At 40.2% G+C, this 12,171-nt stretch overlaps 1 protein-coding gene across 1 annotated transcript; it reads left to right on the top strand.

Moving 5' to 3' along the window:
* Window positions 1-3,638: 3,638 nt before the first annotated feature.
* ces3 (carboxylesterase 3) lies at window positions 3,639-11,928 on the top strand. The gene is made up of 13 exons (XM_076733552.1): window positions 3,639-3,705; window positions 4,871-5,072; window positions 5,184-5,322; window positions 5,948-6,081; window positions 6,238-6,391; window positions 6,578-6,682; window positions 7,464-7,565; window positions 8,013-8,153; window positions 8,258-8,338; window positions 9,484-9,625; window positions 9,981-10,127; window positions 10,398-10,470; window positions 11,572-11,928. The coding sequence occupies exons 1-13, from the start codon at window positions 3,639-3,641 to the stop codon at window positions 11,741-11,743; spliced, it is 1,659 nt and encodes a 552-aa protein (XP_076589667.1). The 3' UTR covers window positions 11,744-11,928.
* Window positions 11,929-12,171: the final 243 nt, after the last annotated feature.

The following is a 12,171-nucleotide window of genomic DNA, read 5'->3' as shown; positions in this document are numbered from 1 at the left end:
GGACCTCGACTTTGGTCATGAGTCACTGCAATGTGTAGATCAGAGGTTGCTTCTCCCACTCAGTGGTGCCCCCGTCTCAGGCAGGCAGGTAACAAAAGGGCTCCACAGTGAGGCATGAACAAAGCCAGACAAACTGGCAGAGAATGAGTGGAGATGGGCTGGTGTAAGTACTGCTTACTAAGAGTTGGTATGTGGCAAGGTGAAACAGCAGAACAACATAAGGAATGTTATGAGCTGGCTGGAGATGTGACAGACACTAAGATGGTGAACCTGCTAAACATCAGCATATTAACAGCTGCATTTAGCTCAAACCACCACTGTATGTATACAACCTCACAAAGCAATTAGCACAGCTATAGACTCTCATTCTTCAACCAAAATTCACAGCAAATATACCCAGTGCCCCTCGACTTGAATCAAATTCCACCCCGATTGACAAGATAAAGTGAACATTAAGCATAACCCTAGACCTGTGTTTTGTATACGTCCATATTTTTTCCAACCCTGCACCAAAGTAGTCTTAAGGCAACTGCTCACACGTGTTGTATGTGCTTAGGGTGTATGCTAGGTTTCAGTGGTGCATCTTCTGAGCAGACTGACTTAGTGGCCATTGATGCTGCTGCATGCTTGATTAAGAGTTTTGTGTCATTTTCTATCATCCTTCAGGGTCTCATAGGAGTCTCACTGTGGCTTTAATGCACATTTATTATGGAAAACATTTTGACCTGTCTTAGATGTTTAAGTGAGGCAGTTCCACGGCCTAGCTTTGCGCATGATAGTTCACGTAAATGTATTATTCAGACATTTAATGATTGAGAAACCATTAATGTGTTTTGTGTTACTTGCCTGGCAAGTCATATTTTCTGCTGTGAAAAGGTCTGTTGATATCCATTGTCCAATATACCTTGATTCCCCTTCGCCAAATCACTGTTATGCAACATGTTTAGATCAGCTTCCTATTAAACAGAACGCCTACAGAGTGAATCCACCTTGTAGCAAAAAGCTACAAACTGTAGCAGGTTGAATATTTACAACAACACAGCTTTGCTGCTCCCTCCTCAAGTTCACAGAGCTCGCCATGTTTGTTCGGCCTGATGGAAGACCTTGTTTATCTACTGATTATAGAAAGGTAAACAGTGTTGCCAAACCTGACCTCTGGGGTAGAAGATTGAATTGACATGCTGGGATCTGTTCACTGTTTCATCAAATTAGGTTTGCCTAAAGACTCCTGGTAAGTGCCTTTAAAACACCTCGAACTTCTGTTTGTAACCTCAGTCAGTCTCTTGCAGTACACTTCAACGACATTTGACTAATATAGTGGATAACTACAAAGTGCATTTGGATGATACCGATACTTTACGTGTTCAGTTACTTGCTATATTGCTCTACTGCTTTGCTGAGTTCCATTTCCAACCTGATTCTTACTAAATGTGAGCTCAAATCAAGCGTTCCCTACCTTGGCTAGCACAGAAGGGTCGTCTAGTGTTTTCTGCTCTTGCAATAAATCATGATTTTCGTCACATCTTTGTTGCTATTAGCAAATTTTAAGTTAAATAATATTCATGCTGTCCTGTAAAAGTGATCCAGTTCAGGTTTCTTGCACCTTGCAGTAGACATGATGTGTAAACAGGGTAAATTTTCAGGCTAAATATTCAGATCTGTTTTCAGCCACTTTTGTATGTGGAAATTTGCTATGAATCCTATCAATCAGTCATCCCAGTTCTGTTCTGAGTGTTGTCCCTTTTCCCATGCTGGTGTACTCCAACTAAGGACAGTCTATACACCCAACCAGCGGAAAGAAAAAGTTCTTACTGTTGTGTTATGAGTAAGAGGCCCCTCCAACTGTGCTGGCCAACCTTCTTGCTGTACCCTTAACCAGCTTAGTCTGTTGTTTGCTATCATCTCTATCTCCTTCGCGTACATTGTAGATATAGATTTGATTGTACTTGTAGGTTAGGCTTTGTTACATCTGAAGTTTATACATGGATGTTGTATGTGGGTTGTTTGAAATGTAAAATAATAGGAATCCCTTTTAACAGCAACTGCAGAATTTCAAAAGTAGGCAAAAATTCAGATCATTGTGTAAAGGTGCGCAGATGTGAATATCTTTTCCTATTTATCTTTTCATTTAGTTAAAGTGTATCTCCCAGTTTTTCCTGCTTAACTTGGTTAAGCTCTAAGTGGATGCCAGTGGCAGAGGAGCTGAGACAGCGCCCCTACAAGGCGTTGAAATATGCAAAGTATAATCATTGAAAGTCTCAAATAATTCAATGTTGTTCTTTTCAAAACAACGTCTCTAAGGAGGAGCTGGAACCATTTCTCATCCTTGTCCTAACTTTTCATGTCGGCTCACTGTGCTGGACCACTGGCTGTCGTGTGCCCTCTGGCTCTGGACGTCCAGGAGATTCAGCTTCACCTCTTGTCTCTCCTTTGTGTGAACAGTTTTCTGTCTCGTCTCCTTTCTGTGTGGACGCTGTGCTTGAATTTTGTCTCTTCTCTTTCCAGGAGGCTGCATGGATGAGGTCCCATCTGTTTGGCAGCACCTGAAAGTTGCTTGAGGTCCTCCTAACTCATATTCTTCATGTTTACATGTTTAAATCCCATGAAATTACCACAACCAATGAAAAATTGGTCAGTTTCTCAAAGACTGGAAAGACTGGGACAATTTTCAAGAGCAGATCCACATTTGGTGCTCTATTGTGTGTTTACAGTAGAAAGGATGGTGTATGTTGAATTGTGTCAGAATTAATGACATAGAGTTGTCAGCATTGACATGTTTTTGATATTTTTGGACAATAGAGCTCTCTGGTTCACAGGAATAAGATATATCAGGCTTTGGATACACACACAATACTTAGGATGATCATTTCCTAATTGGTTTGGTCTTTTCATGAGGCTTGTTTACAATACGAAGAAAATAATGTCTTGCCAGCCTTGTCATTAAAATCCAGTGATATATTGTATATGTATGTATAGTTTGCAACAACATAACATACAGTTCTTACAAAAGAACATAAGATATTAAATGTTATCTCCACTCCATGGGGGAAGGACAACCCATCCACTCACTCCAACGCTGCTTAATATTCTCTTCTTGTCTCATCTCTTGTCTTTTCTTTTCGGGGAAGGACAAAGTACGAGAAGAATGTCATCCAACTGTCAAAATATTTGCAACCACCTTTTAGCTATTGAGCATCACAGAACGGCATGAGTCAGCAATGCAAGTACAGTTAGAAATCTCTAATAACAACCAACAGTATCTTTGTCAGATGTATTTTTGCTGAAAACTGACCCTGATTAAATCAAATCTTACTCAGCCCCTCTCAGAAATAAGAGAACATTGTGTATTCAGTCTAAGTATGTAAACTATTATATAAATGACGGTTTGCAGCAGTGAGCTGTCGTGTCAAAGAGCAGGATTGTGTAATTTTTGACTCAGCGGTCAGAGTTCTGCTTGCATTGAAGGTTAAATCAATGAAAATTTTACTACTTATGCTGAGTGTTGTGTTATTGTGTGTGTGTGTGTGTGTGTGTGTGTGTGTAGGGGGGTGGTACTACAGGCCCAGGTCAGGGGGCTGAGGGCTATTTCTCTGAGAGTGCATCTAATTCTCTCTGTCTTTTCTTCGAGCCCAGTCAGGATGAGGACGGCGCTGTACATATTCTATCTCCTTCCTGCGCTGACAGCAATAGCATGGGCAATGCCAGGTAGGAAAACACTTTATTTTACCTCAGATCAAGGCAGGATGTTTTGATCCACCAGTCCCTGCCGATGACAGATGCATAGGTTCATTGTACGGTTTTATTAGTAGCCCAAGGAATGTCAAAAACAATCAAACAAGAGTAAATTAGGCAAGAGGAAGCAGGACCATATTGACATTTGACCAAAAGAAACCTTGTTCACATTGTCACCTTTTCAGCTGCCACCAGTAACAACCTTACTGTAGCTTGACCACAATTTGGGAAGAGTTTCATAAACTGTGAGTTGAAGAATTTTCCAAAGCAACCAATTATCCCTGGACTGACAGTACAGTTTTATTTTTAGTTTAAACAGTTGTAAAAATAAATAAATAAATGAATAACATGTTTTGGCATGTGTTAGCCTACTTTACATTACTGTTGACCATTGTCTATGCATGCTGTTGTTGATTTTTTAATGCATTTTCTACATTTTTCTGAAAACCATTGACACAGTGCTGAGGTGCAAGAAAGAGAAAAAACATAAATGGTGGACAGAAGGCAGCACTATTGTATGTATTTTATAAAAAAGCCAATTTTTGGTCTTTCATCAAATTTACTATTTGACATAAGGGATTCTCATACCTGCAGTATGATCCACTTCTACTACATTCTAACTGTATGTAGTATCCATGTTTGGTTTTTTTTTGCCATTTAGTCCGTAAGAAATGAATGCACCACACCATTTACTACTAATAGGAAATGATGCAAGACTGTTAATTACACACATTGATCAAACTGTGACCTTGGAAGGCCACTGGCAATTAAACTGCATCTACAGAGCAAAATGTGTTTTAATAAACAATATATACTGAACTTTTTAAGTATTGCACTCTTTATTTTTTAGCATTTCCAGTGTGAACACACTCAAATCATCTTTGTACTTTCTCTTTTGCAAGTACACATGGGAAGGTCCAAATGCATGGGAGCCTCCACAAACACTACATATAACAGTAACAGAGATACATATCAAAAGAGAATAGATAGGAATAAAATATTGCGCACACCCGTAGCATATGCACATAGCAAAATCACACATCACATTATTGTCAAATGGCAATACATACATTACTTGTAACCATGCAAAAACAGCGGTATGGTCCTTTAACATGCAAAAACCCACATGTTTCTTCAGCAGGGAGCGGTGACCCTTTGGTGTCTCTGAAAAATGGCAGAATCAGAGGGGAATATGTGACAGTGAAAGGCACAGAGACGGGGGTGAAGCAATACCTAGGCATCCCGTTTGCCCGTCCCCCTGTGGGGCCTCTCCGCTTGGCAGCTCCCCAGGATCCAGAGCCATGGGAAGGGGAGAGAGACAGCACACACCAGCCCCCCATGTAAGACCGAGTGACCTCTGATTCAACAAAGGGCGCAGAACTTGCCAAGATTAGATTTTTTTCTCTCCGGATGACACACACGTCCTCTTTGTCTCTCTCTTCCTATCTCAGGTGCATCCAAGATCCAGAAATAGTTGTGACTGTTTCCAGGACCATGTCAGTGCAGTACACCCCACCAGAGCTTTCAGAGGACTGTCTGTACCTGAACGTATACACTCCAGCTGAGGCGGCAAGAGGGGACAAACTGCCGGTGGGTTTAAGAGACAGCGTGTATGTAGTGGGGTGGACAAAATACAATCTTCTTACAGTGTAAATGCCTTCCAGTAGAACAGCCCTTCATTAAACACAAGCTTTCTGAAGGGGGGGGTAAGAGTTTGATGTTGTTGTACTGGACTGAATTCTAATGTAAGATGATCTATTATTTTGTCCACCCCCTGTCTTTATGCTGAGTATCGAGATGTCCTTTCAGTGCCTTTAATTTAATTGACACCTCCATTGCTTTCAGTGTCACATATTTTGACTTCTTTGTCCGACACTTCACGTACTTTCAATGCTTTCTAGTGAAGTGACAGTTCAACCACTTTGATCTCTTATTATTTAACTGACACTTCAGTTGCTTTACACTTCAGCTTCTTTCACTGCTTATTTCATGCTTGAGCTACACAGATGATCATGCAGTCACACAAAGCTAACAGTGCTTTATGCGCAGATGTTAAGTGACTGTAAACAGCACCGTTCTATAAGCAGAATTTTTTTATCTCAGTTTATAATGTGCCTGTGTAATCTTTTGCTTGTAATGCATCGCAGTGAATAAACTGTACTGTGTGGAGAGGTCAGCTGTGAACAGCAGGCTCCTGTGTCGTGCTGTGTGTCAGGTAATGGTGTGGATCCACGGAGGAGGTCTGACGGTGGGTGCAGCTTCTCAGTATGATGGCGCTCCATTAGCTGCTTATGAAAACATAGTGATGGTCATTATTCAGTATCGTCTTGGCATTCTTGGATTCCTGAGGTAAGGAATTGTGTTGCTCATCACATCACTGTCACAGGTTTCAAATAAAGAAATAAACTATCCACAGTATCACAGTGACCATTTTTCCAGGCTTTTCTCCGTGAAATGATGCTCTAAGAATCCAAAGCAAGTGTCTTGACTTGTCCTGTTCCAAAGCACTGGAGATGAACATGCTCAGGGCAACTGGGGCTTCTTGGATCAGCTGGCAGCTCTGAGATGGGTGCAGGAAAATATTGAGGCCTTTGGTGGAGATCCACAAACCGTCACAGTCGCTGGAGAATCTGCAGGAGGCATCAGTGCATCTATACTGGTAATAAAAAGTCAATGTAAATGTTAAGCACCATGTTAACCCGGTCAGCATTTAAAGTGATATGACAAGAACTTCAAACACACATTTACACATTTTTTACATGTTTTAGTGACCTAAGAGAACATCATGATGTCCATAGTTTATTTCATTTCAACTGACTGCATATCTGTCTTTTCTTATGAACAGACTCTGTCTCCACTAGCAAAGGGACTGTTTCATCGGGCGATTTTTCAAAGTGGAGTAGCTACACTTGGGACCTACACGACAAAACATCCTTTAGGTTATGCCAAGGTACTGTAACATGTAAGCTGAGTTAGCATGAATGTAGAAAAAAAAGCTATCACACATGCTCATTGTGTTGAACATTGATTTGCAGAAGTACTAGTGCTTGAAACAGCATTAACTGAAACAATTGCCTATTTACACACCCAGAAGACACAAAACAGTATTAGAATTCATAGTAAAAACAGCTGCCTACAACTGCTGAAGAAAAGTTTGATGAGAGCAGAGTTTCATGTCAAAGTCAAAGTTATGGTCAAAAACAGACTGAAAAACTCCATAGAGCAGAAGAAAACTGCAAAGTAAACCACACTAAGGGTTGCAATGAGGTTCTGATCACTGGAAGTTTACTTGAGAACAGGAAAAAAAGTGTTGCATATTCTGGCTCCGCATGCACACAAAAGATGTTTTGGCCCTCAGGCCTTCTTTTCAAAGGTTTTTCTAGATATATCAGAATGATGAAAAAGCGCTGCCTTTTTGATTAATTGAAATGGAAAAGGGGTTGTGCCTTTATAAACCTGCACTGATGGCCACAAAGAACAAGGTCAACAGGTTTAGCTGACTGCAGCCTGAAACAAATATGCCAAATGCTGTAATAAGAATACTGCTCTGACATTTGAGTCTTGAGGATTTTGTTTGTAATGAAAATCAAACTCTATTAAATATAGAATATTATGACTGTTTTGTGCACTGGACAAAATGTACTTTTTATGTGTAGAATAAGTATGGATTTTCACTTGTACTGCAGAAATATTGTATTTCTAATTCTCACTGATCTCTTCCTTTTACCTAGATTGTTGCCAACCTTACTGGATGTGACCGCAGTAGCACAGAGGAACTGGTCCGATGTATGAAGGGAAAGAGTGAAGATGAGCTAGTTGATGCAACTAAAAAGGTACTTGGTCTTTTGAACATATATAAGCAAATATTATAAATGTATTTAACTTCACTTTGAGAGCAAAACTTCAGGCAGAGTACTTGTATGTTTCCACATAGAAGACCACTGGATTAACCTAGACCAAAAATGAAACTTGCAAGTTGTGAATTACTGTAATCTGGACAACAAATCAAAAGTTACGTCAATTAACACATAAAATTACGTAAAGAAACCTGCTGGAAGTTTTTAGATTTCTTTCTTGCATATCATAGAACAGCAGAGGGTGAGCTAAGTTCACTCAAAAGGGATTTTACATTTTGTCCTGGTTAAAAATTTGAAGTGTCAGGCCAGATTTTTGCCACAAGATGGCAGCCTGTGAACACTCTTGGCTGGTAAACCACTGAAAGTTTAGTGTCCCTTCATCTGCTTGATGGCCACTCACAGTTAGTTCTGTCTTGCGTTCAGATGAAAATTTTCCTGGGAGGTGTGGTGGATGGAGTATTTCTGACTGACACAGCAGAGGAGAATCTCAAGAGGAAAGAAGTGCTGAAGGTTCCAGTGATGTTGGGAATAACTAACCATGAGTTCGGATGGATCCTGCCTCAGGTCACACAATGCTCAATTTTATAGACTTAACCCAGCCTCTGTGGCAATTCCACTACAGCTAGGACTCGTACTGACTTTGAAGCACTGTCTCATGTTGATCACAGAGCTTTGCCCCTCCTGGCTGGGAGCACGGTATGACCAGAGAGTCTGTGCTGGCAGTTGTGAACCTGTTCAACCCTGCAGGGGTGAGTTCCATGACAACTGCTGCTGCTTCTTGATGATGGTGAAAATGATTGATTGCTTTGGATAGAAGTTAGAGAGTCACTTATGATATTTATATTTATTGATATGACAATTCTACATTTTACAGTTTGTATTTCATTTTTTTTATTATTATTACTATGATATAGACCTATTCCACTGAAACTATTCATTCTCAACCTGATGGCAGTATCAATAACAACTTAATTCAGTTTGACCTTCATTCATTTGTCCTTCATTGGGCAATTTCAGGACAAGTGAGTTTGCGAACACAAATACACACAAGCAAGTCATTCGCAGACATTTAAAGAGCTCAAAAATACAAAATATGAAGAAAAAGGTTGAAGTACATGTTTTAAAGTTAGATTTAATGAGAGCAGAGAAACTGAAAACTCTGCATATACATCATGCTGTAAATAAAGCACAAACATCCAAATGAAGTCAGAATAAACAAAGCACGTGTTTGACTACTGGGAGATTTTAAAACGGTTATAAAAGTAGTTATTGATAATCACATACAGTGTGAAAAATAAAGAAGAATTCTAAACTTTCCACAGTCTACACCTTATGAATAGTTTGAAGACTGTCAGTATGTTTTGGGGAAATCATAATTTCTTTAGTTTTGATTCATTTAAATCATTTAAAACAGGCCACTAAGTCTTTAAGCATGGGTCAATGTGACTGATCTGACTGACTGAGAAGAAACATAATATCGCTGGCAAATGAAGATTTTCCAATTTGTAAACAATAATTTATATTAACTACAACTATTATCTGTGTATAAAGCAAAAAACAGTGGAATCAGGTAAAAATGTCGTACACTACATGGTGTAGTTCTTGTGAGGGCGTCCCCATAGTTGAATACAGAAACTTATTTCTTTTAATACTTAGGCAAAACAACAAAATCTGTTTCAATAGAATTAGTTTGATCACATTTTGATAACATGAATGTGAACCATATTGACACGATTGTTAATAGAATAATAAACAGGCCCAGTTTCTTTTCTGCAAATACATGGCCAGTGGCTGGTAAGGTCATGAAATCATCCTTCTTGTCAAGGGGCTCAAAAGAAATTCCAGCTCTATCTCAGAGGGAAATCTGATGCCCAAACCTTTCTCCCTGCTCCAGGTCTCCTCTGCCAACAGCCTCATCGCAGATGAATACCTGAAAGATGCTAAAACCCCCGAGGAGATCAGGGATGGATTCACTGAAATCATGGGAGACCTGCTCATGACACTGCCTGTTGTCAAGGTGGCCGGATATCACTCAGGTCAGGAGGGGGGGGGGGGGGGGGGGCAAGGTGCAGAAAGAGCATCGTGACACCACTGTGAACCAGTGGAAACACATGTGACTTACTTGTGTCACGCACAGAGGATTAGTTGATCAAAGGCCTGTGTGGGAGGACAATCTGTCAAAGCTGGTGCAGTTTGCTGATATTATTTGATTACTTGATGCTCCTTAAATCTTATTTCAGTCTGATATATGGAAAGAGGCACCTCATAGAGTTCACTCTGCAGTAAACAATGATCACTGCCTGTGAGGATGAGCTAATTGCTCTTAATCTTTGAGCTCCATCTCGGCCCAAACATGTACCTCTCATCTTTTGTCCCCTCCTCTGTATTTAGATGCGGGTGTTCCAGTTTACATGTATGAGTTTGTACACCGTGCTGAGATACACAAGCACAGACCCAGCTTTGTGAAGGCAGACCATGCAGATGATGTCGGCTTCATGTTTGGTGGCTGTTTCTTTAATGGACAAATACAAATCATAGGTAGGTTGTATGTTGTAATATGCTGCCCGTAACACAAATTTATAGATGAGATGGGCTCTCCTGCTCCTGTCTTTTCTCTCTGCATACTTGTGGGGGCTAAGTGATTATGAATTACATATCTAGCAAGCTCTGGGACTTGGTGGGACAAATGATGGAGTGAATGGGTGGGAGACTATATGGCTACCAGGCAAAAACACCAGAGTCACATCAGATCATGGATAATGGGCATGTGATGGGCTTGTGATTAGACTCTTCCTGTCCCATCCTCAGGCAACATTACCAAGGAGGATGAAAGTCTTTGTAGGACCATGATGGCATACTGGGCAAATTTTGCCCGTACAGGGTGAGTAACCACTGGGAAACACAGTATTGTTGAAGGTGCACTAATCAATATTTTGATTTTAACAGAAAAAAAGACGAAGGGAATATGAAAGAGGTCACCTGCGTGGACAAACACACAGACTCATCAACACTGTCAGCTCATTGTTTAAATTTTATGGCAACTTTACAGCTTTGGTCATTCTCATTGCTTTAATTGTTAGCATTTCTCATGTTGCTCTGTATCTGTGTTAACAGGCAACTTTTACAGCTTGTTCTGCTGCCCCCAAGTGGCAGCAAAACAATCAGTCATGAATGCAGCTTTAACTGGAGTCTTTTAAAAATGATAAGCAGGGGCAGACTGGTTAGAGAAGCTGTTTCAATCAAAGTTGATAGTTATTTGTACAGAAACCTGTAGCAAGGTCAGTGATACAGCAGAGCCAGATGGCAATATTTAGCAGCAGTGCAGAAAAAATTACCAAACTGGGTTGATTTAGCAGAAAATATACATTTAATACATTTGATAGATGTCAGGAAAAAATACTCTGGGCTGAGTCAAAGGTGTGAAATATATGTGTGTGTTAAGACTGCTGTCATCCAGGTCATGATAATCCATGGCTGTTCTAATGGCAGTCGGTAGAGTTGTTAGAACTGTACAGTTAGAACCGAAGAAGCTCGTTGGATGGGAGACGAAACATTTCCAGGCATCTCCAACGGAGTGCATTTGCCCTAGATTTGACCCTCCTTAGATGTGAAATATCTGCTTTTCATTATGTGTCCAGTGTTGATGCTGAAAGCAGGCAGAGACAAATAAATGAACATATCTATATAAACACATTGAGTACTGGGAAATAGGAAAGCAAATCAAACTGATGGAAATTTTTGCTATTCAATTTAGATTACCTATGGAAATAGACAGGGTTGAAATTAATTTCTAGTACACAGGAGGTCCAAAATTAGCTTTCTATTCCAGGCAGTGAGGCAAATAAAATGCATAAAGGTGAACAGACATTCATTCTGAAGGCTGATCATATGAAATCCATAGCAAACATAAGCTGTAGATGATTTTCTTTGCTGCGTGGTCTGCTCTAACATCTGTAGCTGGCATGTTTGAATGTCTCCTCAGCTCTCCCAACAGTCCTGGTCTGGTCACTTGGCCTCAGTATGACATGCAGAAGCAGGAGTACTTGGAGTTGGGCCTGACGCAGACAGTGAGACAGAAACTGAGGAAGGACAGGGTCCATTTTGCTACTGTCATCCTCCCTCAGAGGCTAGCGGCAGCCAAGACTGGAAATTGATCCCTGCAAGTTGTTATATTGTTTGTATTGGTCCCAAGTTTGAGAGCCTTGTCAGTTACTGCCTGCATCCCTTTATCTGTGTTTTGGAATGGATTTACTTCTTTTCCATGTCTTTTAGTTTTATATGTATTTCTTTCCTTTTTCTTTTTTTGACATGCACTTTGTAACATAGCTGTAATTAAAGGAAACCCTTTCATTGCAACGACAGGGGATGTGTCTCTGGTTAAATCTCCATGATTTGTAGATGCAGCTTAACATGATGAGCAAGTAGAAATTATGTGAGAGTTTCTGATAGATTTGAGAATTAAACTGATTTCCTACAGGTCATATAAACTATACATTTTACAAAATTCAAAACATGTGCAAAATGCCTTTACCATGGAGAAACATAGTATTTGCTTACATCATGAGCTAAGGGATACCGTTAT

Source organism: Chaetodon auriga, chromosome 6 (genome assembly GCF_051107435.1).
Source record: "Chaetodon auriga isolate fChaAug3 chromosome 6, fChaAug3.hap1, whole genome shotgun sequence".
Taxonomy (NCBI): domain Eukaryota; kingdom Metazoa; phylum Chordata; class Actinopteri; order Chaetodontiformes; family Chaetodontidae; genus Chaetodon; species Chaetodon auriga.
The sequence above is the reverse complement of the archived record's forward strand: the minus strand, read 5'-3'. Positions and strand labels throughout refer to the sequence as shown.

Excerpts from the sequence above, each read along its gene's own strand:
- ces3 (XM_076733552.1), top strand. The coding sequence starts at position 3,639 with ATGAGGACGGCGCTGTACATATTCTATCTCCTTCCTGCGCTGACAGCA. Across the intron at positions 3,706-4,870 it reads AATAGCATGGGCAATGCCAG|CAGGGAGCGGTGACCCTTTG; the intron begins GTAGGAAAACAC and ends ATGTTTCTTCAG. Across the intron at positions 6,392-6,577 it reads GCATCAGTGCATCTATACTG|ACTCTGTCTCCACTAGCAAA; the intron begins GTAATAAAAAGT and ends TCTTATGAACAG.